Here is a 22,866-nt window from a genome sequence, read left to right on the forward strand (position 1 = left end):
AATGGAACCAATAGACTTCGCTTTGGCACAGGTGATATTAGCAGAGATTGAGTTTACCCCTGATGACCAAGCATCTGGATAGGGGATCTGAAAGGTGTGCTCTCTGCCATTTTGAAGCTTATTAATGCCTTTTTTTTTTTTTAAGGTAGTGTGCCAGGGTGATTGAAACTGTAGGCCAGCATCAGGGACTCGTTCCAAAGTAGCTGACTCAACCTTTTGATAATACTGCGTTTCTCCCAGCAGATTATTATTTTAAGCATTATTTACTGCGGAAGTGGAATTTATGGACATGCAGGAGAGGGTGCAGGCCCAAGAAAATGAAGGGACATTAGCCCTAATTGTGCTGCTCGAGTTTCCAGATCTTAAATGGCTGCCTGTGTGTCTTCTGCATAGCTTAAATAATTTAGGTTCTTCCTTTTTTGTAGAACATCTCATTTAGGTGAGAGTGAGATGGAGCTTATGGTGGAATCAGAATACCGAGAGCCCCAGGGCTCCCAGGTTCTCTGGTTTCCATTTTACCTTGAATGTGAATTCATCATATGACCAGTTAGAGGTATGTTGGTAGGCTTCCAGATGGCATGCAGCTTGGATTCAAAAGCATGATCTAGCTTGGTGAAAAGAATACCGGCTTAGATGTGGGAAAGCTGCTTGGCACTCAACACTTTAAAGATGGTGCCGTTGTTGGTTGGCTCACAGACATCCATAAAAACTGAATGACTCGCACAAAAGCTGGCCTTTGGGAGACCGTAACATCAGCCTTGTTTCAGAGGTAGAAACACCTGTAATTTTTGATAATTCACTCAATGTGGAAGCCCAGCCAAATCAGTTGGCCAAGATCTGCTGCCACTATTTTTGTCTTCTCTCAAAACTTCGACTTCTGCTTTCAGAAGATGATATTGTGACCAAGGCCATAGTTATAGCTAGGTTCAGTTACTGCGGCACCTTGTTTTATGGCACTCTAAATCCTTTGTAGAGAAATACAAATTTTGTTAACCGGCTTATAGTAGAGCTAAATCGGCGTGATCATATCACCCCACGGCTGCAGGTACTTGTGCAGGTTATGTTGGCTCCTACTAATCGAGCAAGTGAATTTACACACTTGTTCTGATCTTCAAGGTTGTCAATCTAGAAGGGCTTAAGTACTGGAATGCATATTTCCCTTTAAAACTCTCCGATCCTTAAATTATGTTTGATTAGATGTCCTTCTGATTAGGAGAACATGGGGACCAATTGTTTCAAATTATGGGAGCAGAGTGCCACAACGTTCTACCGTAGGAATTGAGCACTATAGATGGGCTCAACCAGTTTAAGAGCACATCGAAAACCCTCCTTTTCTGGGTCTCCGTTGTGCTGGTACCTAGGCGCCTCTGGATCTTAAGCCTTACAAATGTAAAGGAAAAACTGCCCAGAGACAGATTTGAAGTTTATTAAGGAAAGCACAATCTGTGAATCCCAGAACCGGGTGAAGGAAATACCTGGCTGGCACCGCAAATGCACAACTAGAGGCAGACTGTAATTTTATCGTTTTTTGCCTTCATTGTTGCAGTGAGGGTCATGTGACGAGACTGGAAAAAACGAATTGCACAGGGACAGCATCCCGAAAACATGAGGAAGTATATAGACAACCCTCAAACAAATATAGAAATGTAAACTCTCAAAACTAAGCATGGTAATCAGAAAATTCTCGCTTCATATGCTAATCGTGGAGACCAGACTATATGTCACAATGTGAAGGCATAGTTAGGGTGAGCAGAAGGATGACTGCAGCAGTTACAGTAATGGTAAGGCCAAATTTTAAATCTTATACAGATCACTGCACGCGACTTTTCTCATTTATTATATATATTATGGTGAAGAAAGCCCTTAAACTCCCAGGATGCTGCTTTTTGTGTTATAGCTACCCTGATTGGGCAGAGTTGACAACTCAGTCTCATAGTTTTTTAGTTCAATGTTTTCTTAGTGCTAAAAAGGTTTCTTAACCCCATTAGTATCTAAAAGGAGTGTGGGGGATGCCTTACGCTTGGACCCCTGGGTGTGACACAGGGTGGAATTCAGACATAAGGGAAAATTGGACCCAGGACAAACGGATGTAACTTGTATGTGGCCAAGAGGGGCAGTTGGTTCCCAAGTTATTACGATATGGTATCTGTGACCACTACCTTGACTAGGATATTAGCAGACTAGCCAGCTCACTCAGTAACGTGTACTATGGAAACCTTCCCTGTTAAGAGGATAACTTGTTAGGAGCATGCTATTTGTTTTGACAAAGTCATTTTTTCTGTCAGCCAATATTGAATTATACTGTGTATGTGATGTTGTGCTGATTAATAACTGCAAACTATATTATGTGCCAAAATTAAGATGATGCAGATGACTTAACATATTGAGTATTCGCTCTGTTGCAATACTACATGCATTTTTATCTTGTTTTATTGAAATGTTCAGTCAAATTGTTTGCAACATTGTAAAGGCGCTGAGCTCCTAGTACGTAATTTGTAAGAGTGCACCACGTACGTTTGCACCTATGATTAGACAACCAAGGCTCCAAAACTATTGAGTTGCCTTTGTCCAAAATTATTTAAATTGCTATGGCTCCCCCAGTGAAACACAGGGAAACTAGGTATCCCAAACAGATAAAGAAGATTAATCAGTTATGCTAAGAATGGCACTTACACACACAGGCACATGCATTTCCCTGGCCTAAGGAGGGAACATTTGACATGAATATATTTGAACACACTAAAACACATAGGTCAAAAGAGGGATAATAGAGAGTCAATATTAGACTTATGGGCCATCTTTGAAGAAGCTAAAACCGATGGTCCAACAATGCTGATTGTGAGCAAAGCATCAGCACCTCCCCCGCCACTTGCAGGGATGGATGTACTCACTCCAGCTCCCCCTGCATTAGGATATTCAAAGCCAATAATAGTAGAAGCTAACAAGCCCCTGACCAAAGAAAAGACAGTTTGGTCTAAGCTCCACAAAAACAAGCAAGTCCAGACGCTTCCAGCACACCCCAAGTTCCCAGGGAAGGTCCCCAAAAGCTTGCCTCCCCGCCCACAACTCTCCACACATTACACCTCAAAGACCAGTAAGGTAAACACTCCCACTGGTTTAGGCGAGCGTAAACAAGTATCAGGAAAGTTTGTGGGGCTTCTCGACAGTGACTCAGTGAGCTCGGGAGATGAAGCGAACTCCAGTCCTGTGGGAAGCGATGACGAGGGTGGAGCTACAGGGGTTGCACAGGTATCCGAAGAGAAAAGGGAGAGCGAATTTGAAGGAAAAGCCAGGTCAATTAAAGCAGCGTGTAGCTTAGAGGAAAGGAAATAGGTTAGATGGCGCGAGGAAGAAATTCTTGAACTGATGCTCGAGAGAGAAACGGAGCGCAGCCAGGAGTTAGATTTAGAATGCAGAACAACGCGCTCTTTTCATGAGGAAATAGGAAAGCCGTGGGCCAACACGGGCCTACAAGTTAAGGTTTTCTATTATATAATGAAGAACGGGCTACCCACAGAAATACAGAACGTGCTGGACAGCATGGTTGATTTGCATACCTAACCCTGGCAGGGAATACAAGCTCAAATACTCCACTACTGTAAGAAAAAGCAAGAAAAGGATAGAGAGAAGCAGGAGCAGACCCAGGGAGAGACTGCAAAATCAGTACAGCAGAAGCTGAAAAAGACTGCCCTTGAGGGAGAAGCATTGGGCGCTGACGTACAGATGGTGCCTGTCTCAATGGGGGCAACTCCACGGGCAGTTTGGGCGGGTGGGGGCGTAGGGGCCACAGAGCAACCTCTGACCCTCTCCCTGGAGGGCAGAGGAAATAATGGCTTCTGTGAAGGAGAAGGAAATGCCCACATTTAAAAGAAAAATAATTCCCAAAACTTGCCCAAAAATAAAATAGCAGATACGTAGTGGGATTGAGAATGGTCAAAGCCAGGTATCTGATGACACAAGGGTCACATAGCACACCACGTGCCAGGAACAGGGAGATGCACAAAACATAAAAAATGTATTCTCAGGGCATGTGGCAGGCGCCAGCCACACCTATCGCCAGCACTCCGCAACCCCCCCTCATCCCAGATTTCTGTGCACACGTAGTACATGTCAGCGCACCTGGGTGTAATATCAAAATAAGGTGCCCCCAGCAAGAAAATAGTAACAGTAAGGGACTGCACAGCAACAGCGCTCGTATGTACGCACCGGACGAGGCAATTTTTGAAACTAGTAACACCCATAGAACCCCTGTTAAAAGCCACAATATGAAAGGCACTGATCCGACCGCCCAGAGCCAATATTGTTAGAAAATGTGCGTAAGACACCCTATTAGGACAGGAGGGGGAGGACGCAACGGATTATAAAAAAAAAAAATCTGATTTATTAATGTTTTTTTTAAATTACCCTTACTCCCCTAATCGCTAAACAAGTATACAACAGGGGTCACCTTGCAACACCTCACCAGATCCCGACTGGTAGGTTGCTGGGAGCACACCCCATGGCAAAATACAGGTTCTCCAACCATTGAGAATGGATCACATGCAATAAAACTGAATTAACAATCCGCAAAGTTCTTTCAAAACGAGTAGCCACAAGGACAATGAAGTACACCAGCACTGATTTGCCATCCACTCCCATACTTAAAGAAAAGGGGAATTGTGAAATGAAGTCCAATTGAAGGAGGTAAAACCTACAGGCCCTTAGCGAGGGGTCTTCCTAACACCTGCGGCCCTCACAGAGGAGGGTAAAAGTGTGCGCGTGCGCCATTCAATGTACGGTTGAACTCTTCCAGGACGACTTCAACCCAAGACCAAAAACTATGAACTATTACAAACTGGTCAGAAAGAACAAAGCCACCGGAGGAGCACAGACTACTCCTGGGGACCAAGACCTGCAATGTTAGATCAAAAGTTATGTTTGATTGTTTGGTTATGCACAATTTGTCTTCTATGCGTAGTCCCACACTTGCTCACTGACGAGAAACTGCTGTGTAAAAAAGAGTTTACTAAAAGGTTACCACAGCGCCCGCGTAGGGATCTCTCGTATACCACCTACAAATACTCTAAACTGAATACCAGCATCCCACAAGCACTACACAGCACCCGTTTGCATAATGCATGGTACAAGCACATGACTGCAGTCGGCTCCCAAGCATCAGCCCGGTCATGTTATGTCTGTTTGTTGATCCCACAGGCGGTAGGCGCATACAGGCTTTACTTGTCCCAAGTAGTAGTCCCCAAGTAAGAAAAATGCCTTAAACACCTCTACCGAACAAGGTAGAACCACACAGGGTAGTACTAAACCTAACCCAACAGCTTTATACATTCTTTTGAACCCATTAATATCCAAACCGAGCTGGACAGGATGCATAGGAAAAGCCAAATAGGGGGAGATGTCACCTGGCCTCGAGCATCCCGAAAAATGGTTCTTGGAGGTGGCAAAACGCCCCCACTCAGTGCACAAATACGTCTGCTCTAGCGTCCGTCTGTGGACCGAGAGCTGCTCTTAGTGTGACAGGGAAAGTTTTCTTAAACAACATGAATTGGTGGATCTAGGAAGTAGAGAATCCTGTGGTTGACCAATTCTATCAGATGATGCAAGGTATTTTGCGAGTACAGTGTCCAAGATGCTGAGTCAGAAGTGGTTTGTTTCAAAGTACAAAATCTAAGACATAGGTGAACAGTACTTAATTAGTGGAGCTCAGCATTGACAGGCAGCCAGAAAAGAACTGACCGATCTGCATCCCATATTTCAGTAGAAAATCATGGTAACAGTATCCTAGTTTAAACATAAGCATCATAGAAAAATAAACAATAATAAAAAACGCATTCCCCTTTTGAATACAAAAAAGTTAGAAACAACAATGTAACACAAATTTTAAATATAAAATAACCCTAAAAAATCTCAGTATTTACTTGGAGCACATCGGTTCTTTCCCATGTGTTTTTTTACCACCAAATTGCACATGTGTTCACTACTGCTACAACTATGCTGCCTTACAACGCCACAGCCACTCCGCTAAATTCTGTTAACTTTTACCAAAAATTCACCGCTCTCCTCACAACCTTGCTTCACAACAACATGATCACTAGTATCATGATTTGTCACACATTTACATTTAGCAATTCTTCTGATGTTCCACACTTTACTATCTTGCGTACTAATGCTATTGGTTAGCACTTTAATAACTGTAATCGCCTTACCATACCTAAGCTCTCCTTTGTGAAGTATTCCTGGTGTGAGAATCCTGACCCAATCCCCCACAACAAATGTGGGGTCCTTAACATTCCACTTCACACCAGACCACTCTTATAGACTTACAGACTTCCTTTGCTTTTCCTCCACCCTCCTACCTGCATGATCCAAACTGTACTAACATTCAATATTACTGCATTTTTTCCTGAACCCTCATGGGCACAACTTGGAAACCAGGTCTTTTCCCTTAAGTAATTTGAGTTGACTAACCTCAGTAACAGTATGAGGTGTGATGCGATACATCCATAACTTTTCTCTCAACACATTTCTTCATTGGCAACCACACTTGTGCATCTCCACCACATAATCTTTTAACACACAGTGAAATGTCTCTACTAAACCAATACTACGAGGCTCATACAACACAGTGGTAAAACGATGTATTCTACATTCCTTGTGAATGGTCTTCAGCTCACTCGACTTAATGTGGACACCACTGTCCATAGGCAAGGCATCGGGGCATCCTTTCCCTAGGAAAGGTTTTTTTAAGAAAACTCAGTCAACACTTGAGCAGCAGTTTGCACAATAATTTCCACTTCGGGCCATTTAGAATGATAATCTATCATCTCTAAAGCAAACCTTGCTTCTGTAGGTAAAAAAAGAGAATGGTCCAGGATTATGAAAAGCAATTTTTCCCCATAGAAATTTTGGCCATGCAACTAGTTTTGAAGGTGTAGGGTTCACTCTTAACCTTTTTTCACTATTGACACTGTTCACACTCCCTCACTACTTTATCTGCCATCCTATCTTTATTGGCAACTAAAAACATGTTCTGATGAGTCTCTTCATGGCTGACATTCCAAGACATTCTTTATGACCCAAACACAAAATCACCTTTTGCATATCATAGAGATACCTTCTGTGAACATTAACCCTCCTTTCACTTTAAATTCTCCTGAAACTTTCCAAAATGACAACCACTCCAGAGAAATCTACTCCTTCTTAGGTCAACCATCCAACACCCATTTCCTTACCTTTGCCAAAATATGTCCTTTGTTTCACTTTCCGACAACTTCTCTGTAATAGCATCAAAATTCCCAGCAACCACCTCTTTTATAGTAGCAATCCTATCCAATTCCTTCATGCATCCTTCCCCCCTCATCCAATTGGCATGGTAACCTTTGCAGACAATCAGCAGTCACGTTGCACTTCTCTGGAACAAATTCAGTTTTAAAACTACACTCCTGCAATCTCAACTCAAATTAACTTTATTTGATTTGACAAAACAAATCATAAAAGTAGATTTGATTAAAAAAGGCATTTCATATCACTTTAATAATCCTAAATTAGCATGATACACAACAGATGAGAAACATTAGAATAAGACCTTAAGATTCTCTAAAAACTGCAAAGCTTTTCGAGCTGGACACGATGTTCTCTTGAATGATCCAATCCAAGTGGTTGTTGACGCAACAAAAAAAAGGTAAATCCAGTTCCAAACATAATTTTGCTCAGTACCTTAACCTTGAGTCCTCAGGATATTTTTCACAACTGCTGCCAAAAGATAGAACATTCCATAGGCACAATTGAGTAAAACAACCAAAACGTCCTTGTAGTAACACGAGTGAATCCAAACCGTAGAGGTTACATCATTCCTGTGCTGCTCTGATGACAAATACACCACTATAGCTTGTCACCTATTGTTGCAAAGCACAAAATCCAAGGTATAAATGATCACTTTTTGAGTGCAGCACAGCATCGACAAACCTTAAGACCGGGAGCAAGAGCAGAACTGACAAATCAGTTTTCTATATTCCAGTAGAAAACAGTAGTAATTTCCTAGGCTAAACATAAACATCATAGAAACTACACCACTATTTCAGTAATACAACAAGGTGGAATCTCAGGTTCCATTATGAGCCAAGTTGAATGCAGGTTGCGTGGCTCCGTTGTCAAGTTTGCGGGTCTAGCTTCCTTTGGGTCCAGATTAATGGCCTGGGCACATCAGGCCAGATGCAGTAGCATGACCTTCAGAAAACCTCTGAAAGTATTTTTATGATATTCCTTTCCTTGAGTCGATCTTCATTGATTATGAATTCATAATAACAGGTGATGGGATCCTCGGAGTTTGCAGGAAAAGGGTTTACTAGGACCTACGTGGCTTCACATTACAAACTAAACCCGTTCCTTGCAGACAAATGAGTCCTAGTATGTTAAGGAACTCTATAGATGATTCTTCACATGTCTGTAAATTAAGCCAATATAACGTTAGTCTTAATCCTAAGAAGTCCATCAGTTGGTCAAAATCCATCTCACATCCAATTGTTGTGTTACTAGTTTCTAAGGGAGTGGCTACTTCCTGTTGAAGACACTTACTCTACTCACAATTTAGGCATTGCCTTAGCAGTGAACTTTGCTAAATAAACACTTATTGAAGCTTTCCATGACCACACATCTTTCAGTTTACCTCTATATAAAGCCCAAGAGCCCCAGTTAAATATGGGGTTCCTCAGGGCCCTGCTTTCTCTCACCCTGTTTTAATATATATATGTGAGCCTTCTGGCCAAGGTGATTTCTTATTTTGGGGTTATCTTCTCTGTGCATGCAGACAATACCCAAATACTGGTTCCCTACACCCCACCAATTGTTCCAGTAGAATGTTCATTTGTAACTGGAGGGGGAAGTCATTGACTCATAATAAATGCTGAAAAAACAGACAATCTAGTAGGAAGTGCAGCACAAAACCTTTGTCTTGATACCTATTGGCCATCTGAAATGGAACTTCTTCAATTTCATGCTAAACTTGTAGAGTCTAGGACTGATCCACGGCTGAATATTGTCACTTTAGTTATTTCTTCCTGAACCATGCACCTCTTTGGGTTCCTTCTTGAATATGCCAGTTCTCAAATGGCTCCATCTTATTTACTCTACAAATGCAGATTTAAAAAAATGCGGTTCGCTTGATTCCAAAAGTGCCCAGATTATCTAATCCTCTGCCTCTTCTTTCCCAGCTTCATTGGCTCTCTGTCAAGGAACATGACCAATTACAGAATGTGGCCAAAGGCCAGGGCAGTCGACCTCTGAGATGGGGAACCGAGTTTGAGTCTTGGCAGAGATGCTCAAGGAATAGCACTCGTTACAACGCGTACCAATACAACGCGTACCATTACAACCTGGGTATTAGTACGCGTTCTCAATTACAACTACATACCTTTACCACGCATGCCATTACAACGCAAAAACATGTGTGGTAAAGGTATAGTTGTGGTAAAACTTTCTAAGGTAAGGGACAGTCCTCTCGCTACATTTACACTACCCAGCACGACCCCCCAGCCCTACCCTAATCCCTAAAACACTACCCTACACTACACATACACCACAACACTACCCTAACCCTAAAACACTACCCCCTACACTACCCTAAACCAGTTCCCCCAGCACGACCCCCTACACTACACAAACACCACTACACTACCCTAAACCCTAAAACACTACCCCAAACCCTAAAACACTACCCCCAGCACGACCCCCTACACTACACAAACACTACACTACCCTAAACCCTAAAACACTACCCTGCACGACCCCCGACAGTACCCTAAAACACTACCCTACACAAACACCACACTACTACCCTAAACCACTACCCGCAGCACGACCCCCCCCAAACCCTAAAAAAGTAACCCCCACCCCATGCCCAATCCCCCTTACCTCTCTCTCCTCATGGTTCCTCTCTCCTCCTGGTTCCTGTTTCATGTCGTCTCTGAGGGGCGGTGCACGTCGTTATGAGGAAACGGAACAGCCTTCGTTTCCTTACAACGACGTGGATTGTCTACATTTTTTTTAAGAACGCATGTGGTAATTTACTATACATACCTTTACTACGGAATTCGTTGTAAAGGCATGCGTGGTAAATGACCATGCGTTATAAAAACCAATGCGTAGTAATGACTTTGCGATGTACAATGCATGCGTTGTAATGGTACAGCGAAGTAAAAAACTAGTTGTAAAAGCTGTTTACCATACTCAACATTCTGTTATTCTGGGCAAATCACTCAATCTCTCTGTGCCTAATAAAAATGAATGTATCCATCTGTAACGCAACTGGTGCTCATGTAAAGCGCTCTCATACCTTCGGGTCTAGTTCGAATAATATAAAACTCCACAAAAAAAAGACCCTTTTTATTGTTCCTCGATTCATTTATGGGCAGATTCCAGCATTTATTGGAAACGTCTAAAAAGATGCCTGATCTCCAGTACAGTAAGTTTATCCACTACTAAATTACTAACTGTTACCACGTTCAGCAAACAGGTTAGGTGGCCATTGCTTTTCTCTATGTTCTCTTAAACTGTTTGCCAGATTATTCTCAGCTTACAACCTTTCTCAACCTTTTTAGACTCTTTGAAAACAATGGTTATTTTGTGAGTATTTTTAACACATCATAACAAAAGATATTGTTCTGATATTTTGAAAAGATTGAGATGATGTTCCAGACATGCATGTCTTGACCATGACCTCCAATAAATATTGGGATCTTGCAATGTAACAATGGTGGAGCCAAGATACAATATGTCCTCTGTAAGGTCAGTGACAACCCTGAAACCAATGGGCGGTACATTTTGTGTTACTCCAGACCATGTAGTTCTTGTCAAAGGAACTGCTGAAATGCTACCAAAAGGCACAAAGATGGCTACAACAACATTTGGCACTCAATTGGCAACCTCCTGTTATCTTTATTTTGATTGGCAGGAAGTCTTATTCATGCGCCTCAACATTTTTGCTTCCTGAGACCACGTTAATTAGCAGTATTGTATTCCTGAACCTCTGCAGCCTGGTTTTCGTGGCATGTGAAATGAGTGCTTTTGTTGGGCTGTCTTCCATAGCCAAAGAGGAAGAATTCTAGAAGCACTGGATTGCAAATTCTGAACTCTGTGATCTGGGAAATGTGCACAACGTAGACCAGCTTAGTGAGGTAAAGTCCTGGGAGTTATTGATGGAGGGAATAAAGGATGCAGTCTAAATTAATGGGATAAAATAGATGTTGGCAGTGAGTTGGGAGTTTCACAAACTAACACCTGGAGCAGGGGTATGCTCAGTCTTTGGAGGTAACAAAGTCTAGTTTGAGCAGGTGTGAGGCGGTTGGGAACCAGTAGGGTAGGTAGGCTGGCAGGAGGTTATAGAATTGGAGTTAATGTGGGAAGAAATCAGTCGGTCAATCAAAGACTTTTGTACAGTGCACGACTGCTTCATCCGAAGCACCCTGGCCTTTAAGGCTAGGAGAGACTGATCAAACGATAGCAGTGCAGAGGGGACGAACCTTTTATCTGAAAGAAAGGCCTTTAATTCTTTTTGAAAATAAGGCAGCGCTATGAAGGCTAATCGGGAGTGTATTCCACCATTTGGACGTGAGGAACATGAAGGATCTCCCTCCCTGTTTAGCCTTTTTGAGTTTTGGGACCTGCAGTAGTCAAAGATTTTTCGACCCAAGCAATCTACATTGCTTGTATGGACGGAGACTTTTCCTCAGATAGGAAGAGACATCACCAGCATAGGCCCTAAATTCAAAAGTAGGGGATGTACAATTGATGCGATTAGTAACTGGCAGCCAATGTAGTTTCTTCAGATGAGGCAATATGGACTGCTGATAGGGAACTTTCCGAATTAGTCTTGCTGCTGTATTTTGAACCAATAGGAGTTTTCAAATTAGGAAGGCCCAAATAGAGACTGTTAGCATAATCTAAATGGGAGCTTAACAAGGTGGGGACCACAGTGTTTCACCCGTCCTTCGGGATCAAATGCAGCAGTACTTCAAAGACTTGAGTCCAGCAAAACAGACTGACACGACTTGTTTAATTTGACTAGAAAAAAGAGGTTACAATCAAATGCTATTCCCATGGCACGGAGACCGCACAGGTCGAGGTCACTGATGACATCAGACTGGCTTTAGGCAAACACCAGTCAGTCATCCTCGTCCTGCTCGATTTGTCTGCCGCCTTTGACACCATCTCCCATAACATTTTAGAACAGCGGCTTTGGGAGATAGGCGTCAGAGGGAACGCCCTTAAATGGTTCAAGAGCGACCTATCCGAACGTGTAACAACTGTTCAGATGGGAAATAGCATTTTACGTGAGAGACCGGTCAAGATGGGAGTCCCCCAGGGCTCTATCTTGACCCCAATGCTCTTCAATTTGTATATGACCCCATTGGCCAAGGTGATCAGAATCTATGGTTTTGATGTCATATCCTATGCGGATGACACTCAGATTCTGATCACCTTAGGCCCAGACCCCACTGAACCAAGCAGCGTTTCAGGAACTGCATGACTCATGTCGACAAGTGGATGAGGGCTAACTATCTCCAACTAAATGGTGGTAAGTCAGAGATCATGGTCTTTGGCAAGGCTACCGAGCATTGGACACATGACTGGTGGCCATATAAGTTAGGCCCTTGTCCCACTCCCAAGGATATGGTTCGTAATCTTGGTTTTTACATGGATAACCGATTATCCACGAAGGGCCAAATAAACCATGTCATTGGCACTTGTTTTGGCGTTATGCGCAGTCTGCGGAAGGTTTTTAAATGGATCCCTACTGAGGCGCGGAAACCACTAATACAGGGATTGATTATAAATAGAATGGACTACGGTAACGCCCTATTGCTTTCAATAAATGAAAACCTTTTAAATAGGCTCCAGGTCCTGCAGAATACCGCAGCCAGGTTAGTCCTTGACCTCCCGCAAAGATCCTCTTCTGCCTCTTGTTTAAAAACTCTCCATTGGCTTCTAGTGCAAAAGCGAATCCTTTTTAAAATCCTATTCTTAACTCCTAAGCATATGTACGGAAGCGGTCCAAAATATTGGTCGCAAAAGCTACGCTGGTATCAGCCACTCAGAGCGCTTAGATCCAGCAATAAGCATTGCTTACTCCCCTCAGAATTCAAACTGCCAGGCAAGGGGGTCGATCTTTTTCCTTTCTGGCACCGGCATCCTGGAACAAAATGCCCTCACATCTGCGCAGCATTCTTGAACACTGCTGTTTCCGCAAAAAGTTGAAGACCTGGCTTTTTGAAAACTAAGTCCTTATCCGTTTTTCAGAGCCGTTTGCAAGCGCCATGAGACTCTTGGAGTGATTTGTGCACGATACAAATGTCCCTGACTAGCAGTGTAGCCGGTAGCTGAAGGGGGTTAAGTTCCTTAGGCCACCATAGGCTTGGGGGAAGGAATGGGAGGGGTTGGGGAACACTTAGACGAAACAGAAGAACTTTTTTTTCTTTTTTTTTTTGTCCAAATTTAATTTAAGGAAGTTGGCATCCATCCAGCCAGAAACTCCCTTAAATTTGAAAAAAGTCAGCAAAAAGCAATTTTGCAAATATCACACCCCTACAATCAGAAATTCAGTTAAGTATAAAAGTTTTGTAGCAATTTTTTAAACCTAAATTGGTCTTGAAATAATATTATAGAAGATGAAATAATCCATTAACTTTCTGTTTCCTTCAATTAATCAGCACAAGTCATGTTGCGGTACATCCACTGCTTGATCCTAATGGCTAGGGATGAATGAAGCTGCTTATGCTTGGTGTTAAGCTAAAGGTATAGGTCAGGAGCATGTAATTATGCATATAGATATCTGTGGTGACATGTTTGGCATTCGCTTTCGGAAAATCTTCAAAACCTCTACTAAAAATAATGTTTTAACCTCTCATGTTCTCAATATGACACCAGTGCATCTGCACTATGGACAGATTTGTAGGGATCAGAAATCTATGCAATGTTGGCATACATAACTCCAATAGAAACGTGCTGTGTACACATGGATATTGTACTAGGGTTGATCTAAATCTAGCCATTAACATTTATATCCAAGTATATTAGGGCAATATAAACAGTTGTTGTTTTACCTGCACTCAGTAGTAGTCCTTATATTGGCCGTGGAAGGATGAGAGGGTGAATGAAAGTATCTGAAGGTGAGTTTCTGACCTTCTCTTCACACATGGATTCCCACAGTAAATGGATTTTTTTGCTGAGCTATCTTAATGGTTTTGGTTTGTCGATTATTTATGTTTGATGTTGTAATTTGGCTTTGGTAAAGAACTGTTTTGCACTATGTTGAAAAGACATTTTAGAACGTGTGTTGGCACTAGAAAGGATAACTTAAAGCAAGTCGTGCTTTCCTTTATAGCTAACTTAATAGTAATTTCTCCAATCATTCAAAATATATTAGAACTGTAGAAAAAAATCAAACGTGACAGAAAGGGACTTGTGCCAAAAAGACATATTTTACCTAAAAAAAATACGGTTTCTCTTCTAGGTCCATGGAAAGAATTTGTTCCTTGCATTCGGTTCAGATTTGCAATCAGCAATGAGTGCTGACCTTCCTCATGAAGACCTGGAAGCTGGTCCAAGCTCACAAGGCACCATGCACTCTGAGGGAAACAGTGTGATGCTGCAAGATAATGAGCAGGAAATGTCTGATACACCGGGAACAAATCAAACAACCAAGAATAAGGCATCCAATGAGCTGGCCAGGGAGACGACGACTTGTAAATGGTTGCGCTTTCATTTTGGGATGTATGGCAGCATCCGGGCCAATGAATTTGCCAGAACCAAGCAAGCTAACAAAAGAGGAGACTGGAAAGACCCTGTACCCAGGTATTTAATGACCTGCAGCAGAATTTTAGCAAACTATTTTTTTTATTTACATGTGTATATTCTTACAAAAAGGGGTTTTGGATCAAACCTCTTCACCCATTGGTCAGTTAAATTGTCATTAAAATGTTGCTTATGCCCACCACATCATGGGGCAGTGGTCCAGCCAACTTCAGCCAATGGCTCTACTAAGCTTGAGTGACAGCATTTTGCTCCTGCACCTTGTGCACATCTGCCATGAAATGATTCTCATTCAGTGGAGTCCCCATATTGCAACAATTCTTCCCTTGAGTAAAGGCTGTGCCATAGATGCTTGTTCACCAAAGCATTTTGCAAAGCAGAAAATGTATTTGCTTGTGTCACTCCAACAGAACGTTATTCCACATTGATATTAGGGGGAAAAGTGTGATAGTGCATTTTCTAAAAAATAATTTACGACATTTTCATAACTCCATATTAGCACACAAATAATGTGGCTTAAAAATACGTTATTTTTCTTTGTTGCTTTGCACTCCCAGTCGGTGCTGCTTTAGCAGAAGGAGCAGGAACGTGTTGAAGCTGCAGAAGAGTGCTTTGCTTCGTTGTTCGAGATTTCACGAATAATGTGCAAAGGGAGTACTTGGTTGTGAACGTTTTTGCGATCTGAATGAGTTTCCACCACTGCCATAATGTACCACCTCTTTGCCTAATTCACTTTATAAGTGGTGCCATAAACTGGGGTTAGCCAAAAATGTGTCATGGCCATACATGTGTGTGCTTGAGTTAAAATAATGGAAAATTATTTCACATTAAATATGAAAAGCAACTAAAAGTACTTTTTAGAAAGTATTCCTATTTATTAATGTTTTTAAAAATGGATAATTTTAAATTAATTGACATATAAAATTAAGAACAGTATTTTTCAAAGAAAGTGTTAGTTACAGCACGCAAGACAAAGTGATTAAGACTTAATTTCCCCAACCAGGAGAAAAGGCCATAATCACCAGCATAGCTTGGTTTGTGTCTACCTCCTGTCCCATCCCTCCAGCAGTAGCAGTGTAGCTATTAATAACTCTGGAGCATGGGCCTTTTTAAAAAAAAAAAATGTTGGGAAGAGGCTAAACTAAGCAAACCCAAAGAGATGATGGGCAGAGCGCTGAAACTTTTCAGACACTCCTTCCCCTGTCACAGATGTGGGTTGAATCCGTCATCGAGCTTTAGCTCACTTTGCCACCCCAGTTCAGACCCAGCCATATGCAAATCAGTCTTGTCCCAGTGCCTCATGGGAACTGTCCAGCCGAACTGCCAAGCCAGGTCTTCCCTGGACCAGAAACCAGCATCCTGGGACCAGTTTCGGGGTAACACCCCTCATCAGCCAGGCTAGCTTGTATCTAGTGCCAAAGTGAGCAAGGGACCCATGTCCAGGCATACCCTTAGGGCGAACAAAGCAAACGCAAAGATGATGGACGGAGCGCTGAAACTTTTCAGACACACCTCCCGTCACAGATCTGGGTTGACTACATCTTCGTTCTCTAGCTCACTTCGCCACCCTAAATTAAACAGAGTGCTTGTGCTTTTATTATAATATCGATGTTTCGAATATGTATTTTAATATCGCAAGTAATGTTTTTTATTCTCTTAGAGCCCTTATTTTTCTTAATGTACTTTAACATCCTCTAAAGTTTTGCCGATTAATATATTTATGCCTATACAAGCATGTGCTTGAGTGTATATGCGTGTTTATGTATGTGTTAATCCATTACCTATGAATGTGTCTCAGAAAAAAACCCCGGAAATGTATATAATCATGCTGCTCACAGCTATAGTTTGCAAGCTTCAGTTTTTATGCCCAGCTTGTTTACATTTACGTGATTCGGCCAAAGTAGTCTTTAAACACCGCACTGTTTTCAGACTCGTCCATCGCACAGAAGAGCAAGAAAGGCAGAGAAACGGTGTGGGTAAATGAGATAAGATTGTTAGGTAAGACTAACTTTTTGCTACAACTGATGCATTACATGTTTGGTGCTATGCCACTCTTTATAAACGTCTGATTGCAAAGAGTTCTATCTGGAGGCAAATTCATATCTCTAAAGCTAACCCTATATGACTACAAATATTTTGTTCTGAATATTTTCTACTATTTAGAAACGAACAGAGTTCAACAAGAACTTTAATGTGTTTGATAAATATAATGTAAATAAACTGAAAAATACCACCAAACTCGAATTAACCCTAGAAATACCTGCAGGATTTTCTTTTAATCAGCAATTTGGGCAAACGGGTTGTAGACACAAAAATGACTCCAAGGGTTTGGCTTTATGAATGTTGCTTTCTTTCTGCTGCCAAATCACATAGAACATAAATAAGAATAAAGGACTTGAGGCTGTGCTATGTGGAATTGCTGTTGTTGTGGTGGGTTGAGTAATTCCATCCTGCAGTGTCCGTTCCTTGCCAACTGCATTGGTTTAGAGCTGGTAGAAAATTAGTGTTGTTACACAGATATTTTGCTGTCGTGTTGGTGACTGGCATGTACATTCCCAAGCCTGGTCGGCAAGCCAGCACGGAACGGCTTGTCCTGACAACTAACCTGCTTTGTTGCTTGCATGCTTTTTGGACAGTAGAGACCCTTTTCGAGACTTTTCTCCCAGTGTGTCAGGGATGTCCCCCAAAAAAACGTGGGGTTTAAATCCTAAGGTTCCTATGACAGACCCGCATCTGGTTTTCCTGTGGTGCTTACAGCCTGGCCACTACTCCAATACATACATGTGAGGACTGCTGCTCCATGAACCCCTAATGTTTGGGCATGCTGACCCTTCTGTAGTGCCTTCAGTCCCCATGAATTTGGCGGGTGCTCCCACTGGATTTCCGTTGGCACGTCTGCCCTCTGCACCTGGTTCTAGGGCTGCATCCAGGACAACTCTGATCACAGGACCATCACCTTCACTGTAGCCCCTTCCACCAACTTCGTAACTGAAACAGCATGCCCGGTGCCGAATTCGGCGCCAGACGGAACTTAACCTTCCAGATCAGAGCCATGGACTCCCTGTTTTTGACAGGCCCTGAGAGGAATATGATTGTAGAGGATCTGACTAACCTTATGGTTAAAGCCCGCTTGAGGAGGCCGATGATAACCGGTATGAGGAACTGGTGGATGCCCGTGGTCTGAACACATCACCAAACACTGTTTCATCTGTCCTCCTAATGGGACTACAGAGGAAGGGCCTCCTTTGCTATGCTGGTTAGAGGGGCAGCTACAGTCGGTGGCTGCCAAGATGCTACAGCTGGAAATCATCCCCTCGGAACCCCTTCTCTTTTTTAATGAAGCCCTTGCTGTTGTCGTGATCAGGGACAGGTCCAAGCTCTGCACAAGGGTGTCTGTGAAAAGGACACTTGTCCGCCACCATCACTCCGCGCTGGGGGACCCAGCTTTCCTCACCAAACACCCCAACCCTGAAAGCCTGGTTGTCCAGGCCTCTACGTCCAAAGTCAACCCTGGTCGGTTATCTACCACACCGCCGGATAGGGTATTTAAGAGGTTGGACACCTTTGGTAAGAGGATGTTCTCTTCTGCCATCCTTGCACTGTGGTCAGTAAACACCCTGTGCCTTTTGGCAGATACTCGTACAGTTTGGGATTAGGTTGTGCAAGTACTGAGGAGGCCTATGCCTGAATGTCACATGCTATTGCTGATGGCAGAGATGCAGCAAAGTTCACCTTTCGCTGTGGACTAGATAATGACCTACCTGCTAGGAAGAGAGATTCAATTTTCAGTGGCACTCAGATGCCATGCATAGCTAATAAAGTACAAGCTTTTTGGGTGATGTCTAGCATTCCTTATGGACATGCCCTTAGAGACACCTAGCTCTTTGGAAACAAGGCAGGATCCGACATCAGTTACCCCACTGTCAGTCCATAACATTGGACAAAGAGTACTTCATATCTTTCAGCAGAATTACGCCATAGGTTTTATACAAACCCTGCCGCCCAAGCCACCATCCTCAAATCGGTTGACGGAAGTCCACCTCTTCCATCTCCATCAGGAAGTACAGGCTCTTTTGGCCAAATGAGCCCTTGAGAGGGTGCCTGCATCAGACGTGGGCTATTGTTGCTATTATCGATACTTTCTGGTCCCCAAAAAGGACGGAGACCTTTGCCCTATTTTAGACCTGCGCCCGCCCAAATTCTTCCTGAAGGAGAAATTCAGGATGCTCGCGTTAGCTCAATATCTGTCTGCCCTAGATCCTTGAGACTGGATGGTTGTGCTGGACTTGCAGGACGACTACTTCCATATTCTATCGGGCCACCCCTGGGGCGCGGCCAGCCAACCCAGTCCTAGTGGACTAGCAGCAGACCAAAACATGGAGGAATAGCGCGGATTCCAGATCGAGCCCTGTGTTTTTCCTGAATGCAAGTAAAGGCTTGAGGTTTTTTCTAATGCTGAGTCACTAGTCTTTATTGTTGTAGTGAGTTTTCTGAAGTTGGTATGAAGTGAATGTCTGATTTTGGGGGTTTGGATTTACTGAGTATTTGTATTCTGTGGTTGTGCAAGGGGATTAACCTCCCCAGACAGTCACCCCTCCCTGCTGTGATCCCGTTCTGCTCTGGTGGTTGCCACATGCTTGACCAACCACCGAGCCCCTGGTGCAGTGCAGTGGAGTGGCTATAGCCCGATTTCCTTCAGGCTGATTGTACGATGCAATTAGGTTTGGTTTTGGGGATCAATTATTCTGTGGGGGCTATGCTATTCCCTTCTGCTCATGATATGCTTTTAGGCGACAGTAGTATGCCCTGTGGTTTCTTTGGTAACAATTGTGGCATTCTTTAGAATGTCGAGGCTGCCAGCCATTTTGCCTCTTGGTGCAGGCACTCTGTTGGATCCATCTTGGGTTTGTGGCTGAGTATTCTTCCAGCCAGGTGTCACTTGCACCCTTGTGGCCACCGTGGCACTCTTGGGGCAATCTCGCCCATTCCATTCCCAGGAGGCCACTGCGTGGGGGAGGTGAATGGTTGCCTGCCCACTTTAGGCTCTGGGATTTTTCCCTTTTGACATGTGGGGACACCTCCTTGGGGTGTTGTTCCGCTTGTCAGGCATGCCATATTTCCTACTGCGGTCACTTGCTGATGTAGCACATTTGGTTACGGGTAGGGGGCCTCTAGTGCAAGGAATACACAGTTCGGCACGGGGTCACCTTGTCTGTGCTACTTCCTCACTAGGAGAGTTGCCAGGGTGGTGACATAGGGTAAGCAGGGTAACCTCAAGGTGCGTGCAGTCCTTTTTGCTATCAGCATTGTCCTTATGTGCCTTGGGCCAATTCCCCACATAGCCTCAGGGGATTAAGGGGGCATTTGCACGTCGTGGTCCTGAGTCTCCTACTCCTTGTGCACCTTACATGCGATCCTTTTGGCTATTTCTTTCAATAGGTGGTGAGCACAACCTGCCCACTGCTGAGCTAATTCGTAAAACTCTAATAGGCTTCCTGTGTAATCTAGGACTACCCCCCTGGAGGGGGCTCGATGGACTGGGATCACCCTGGCTGGCATCCAGGTGGTGTGGGGGAAGTTTGCTGGTTTGTGCTCTGGGGGGAGTCTCCAGGGAAAGAGCAGGCTATAGTTCCCTTCTCTGTTAACTGGATGAACGTTCTTGGCTTGGACAATAGGCCCCGTCTTAGTATATTAGTCGGGGAGGAAGGGTAGTACAACAATCTTTTTCGTTATCCTATTCTCACGCATTTTCAACTCAAGGGTTTCTGTTTGGGGGCCTTGGCCACGGAACCCGTAATTTCCTGTATTTGGGAAGTGATCTTTGATATGGGGGATGCTCCTTCCTACAAGCATGACCTTGACTAAGGATCAGATGTAGTCTCTTACCCCGTGTGACGGCGGTCTTTGGACGGAACTCCACCCCGCGGATTCAGCCAAACTGCGAATCAGTTATGGTGTCTGTTCACTGGTCTTGTTGCGCATATGTGTATATGTTTGGGCAGGGATCCTTGTCCTTCAGCAGCAGATGGGCTCGATAAACCATTCTCTTCTGGCTGGCTCGCCAAAATGTTGTTAGGATATGAATTTGCCTTGGAAAAAATTAAAAGACAAGAGGCGTTTGGCAAAACAGGAACATGTTGGTTTATTTAAACGCAGTTGCCAGGAGAGCATCAACAGAGTTGTGTCTGAAGACTGTCTCAATGTACAGAGGTTTTGGCCAATCATATACATACATATATATAGACACAGGTAGAGCTCGACCTCAAGGAGAGCTACTGTGGGCCAGTGTGTATGGGTCCACATGTCCAGCATGGGAAACGCATGATCACAACGTGTGGTGTGCATGCTGTGTCCTGACTGGTTGAGTGTTCTTGACTACATGTGGTGTTTAACTTTGTGGTATTTTGGGATTGTGTGCCTTTGGTCAAACGTATTTTATTGGTGGCAATTTCCTCTGACTTGTTTGTGGAGTAACTGCCTATATGTGGGATCGATCAGGGATTTTCCATGGTTGCGCATTTTTCTTCAGCCTGAGTGAAACGCCACTTGTGACCCATCAATCGGTAGGCCTCAGTTTGGGTCATAGTGGGTCTGACTACGTATCTCTGACTCGGGATCGACGGGGAGATCATCTTGGGTGAATTTGAAAGCCATGATAGAAGTTCGTTATGGCTTGTACATAAAACGTGGCGGTAATGGATATTATGTTTAGAGACATTCTCATTATTATGCATACAATTGTCCTAGAATATATCGCTACTGCTTTTTCTGGCAATGGCATTGTTAAGCCTGCATGGTTTATGGCATACATCGACATTGCCTTTATGGGTATTGGTACTGTTGTGCATGCATATCCCATGGTGTACATTGACATTCCGTTCACCGATATTAACAAACTTTTCATGTAGACCAGTCCATTGCATTAGCAACCTTCCTTGCTCCACCTCACCCTTCCAGAAAGGAGGAGAGACTCCACCGCCTGTACCTAAAAAGATAATTGTTGTTCTACATTGATTGTACTAGAGAGTTCAGAGTGGACAATCCACTCTTCATTGGGTATGTTGGGGAAAGGCTGTACAGAAACAGACAATCTCACAAAAAATAGTGCTCTGCATTAAAATCTGCTATACACTGGCCAAAAAGCAACCCCCTGAGAGCTTGCATGCTCCATTTCACCAGAGGTAGCTGATTCACATGGAGCAACATGGGGTGCTCTGCACACGTTCAACAAGAACTACTGCCTTGACAGTCAGGTCCTTTGTGATGGGCAATTAGCCCATTCGGTCCTCCAGGACTTCCTGGTCTAAATATGCTAGCATACCCACCTTCAGAGCGGTATTGCTTGGGTATTTATTCTAAGGCAACAAATCTGCAGCTAGAGGTCTCTGCCAGATGAACAAGTTGCTTGCCTTAAGTTATGTCTCATCTAGGAAAGACTCTATGTACCCTCAGGTTCCTTACTGACCTTTCTCGCTCTGTGAACTGATTTAATGGATTTCTCCATATAGGGTAAACCTTAAGATGTCCTTAGTGTCTGCACATTGGTACATCAGCAACCTTTGTGGCTCCGCACTTCTGTTATGCAAAGTTGGTGAAAAGTAACTGATGTCAGCCTGCTGGAGTGGCGCCTAGATAGGCACCGTTCAAGTCACTTCCAGTGCAGATGATGCTAATGTGGAGCCAAAAAACACCATATTCTGGCGTGCAGAGGTACTTCCCGAAGTGCTTCTGGATCCAGTCTGATGCCTGGGGACTATTCTAAGTTAAGGAGTCCCTACTAGATAAGGTGTTACCGAAGGCAAGTACCTTGATCTTCTTTGTGAATATGTAAATACTCTTCTCTTTCTCTCACTTTGTATGTGTGTACTAAATTAACCTGTGGTTGACCCTCTGGTTGGTTGGCACAAAAGCAGTCTGGCTTATTTTGGCGGCAATATGTGTAGCATTTATCCAGCACTTAAACAGTAATAAAGTGAGAACACAACACATGAAAAAAATCCCACACTAATTTAGAAAAATAGGGTATAATTCAATAAATTATTTCACAACAAAATGCGAAAAATC

General features: G+C 43.4%; 1 protein-coding gene across 3 annotated transcripts in view; it reads left to right on the forward strand.

Annotated features, from left to right (window-relative positions):
- Positions 1 to 22,866, forward strand: part of NEIL2 (nei like DNA glycosylase 2) — a 199,038-nt gene that overhangs the window by 78,348 nt on the left and 97,824 nt on the right. For all 3 annotated transcript variants that reach the window (XM_085609132.1, XM_085609130.1, XM_085609131.1), the window contains one exon: positions 14,504 to 14,844. In XM_085609132.1, coding sequence (XP_085465258.1) covers positions 14,504 to 14,844 — 341 coding nt within the window. The remainder of the gene's footprint in view (positions 1 to 14,503; positions 14,845 to 22,866) is intronic.

This window comes from Triturus cristatus, chromosome 6, assembly GCF_964204655.1.
Source record: "Triturus cristatus chromosome 6, aTriCri1.1, whole genome shotgun sequence".
NCBI lineage: Eukaryota > Metazoa > Chordata > Amphibia > Caudata > Salamandridae > Triturus > Triturus cristatus.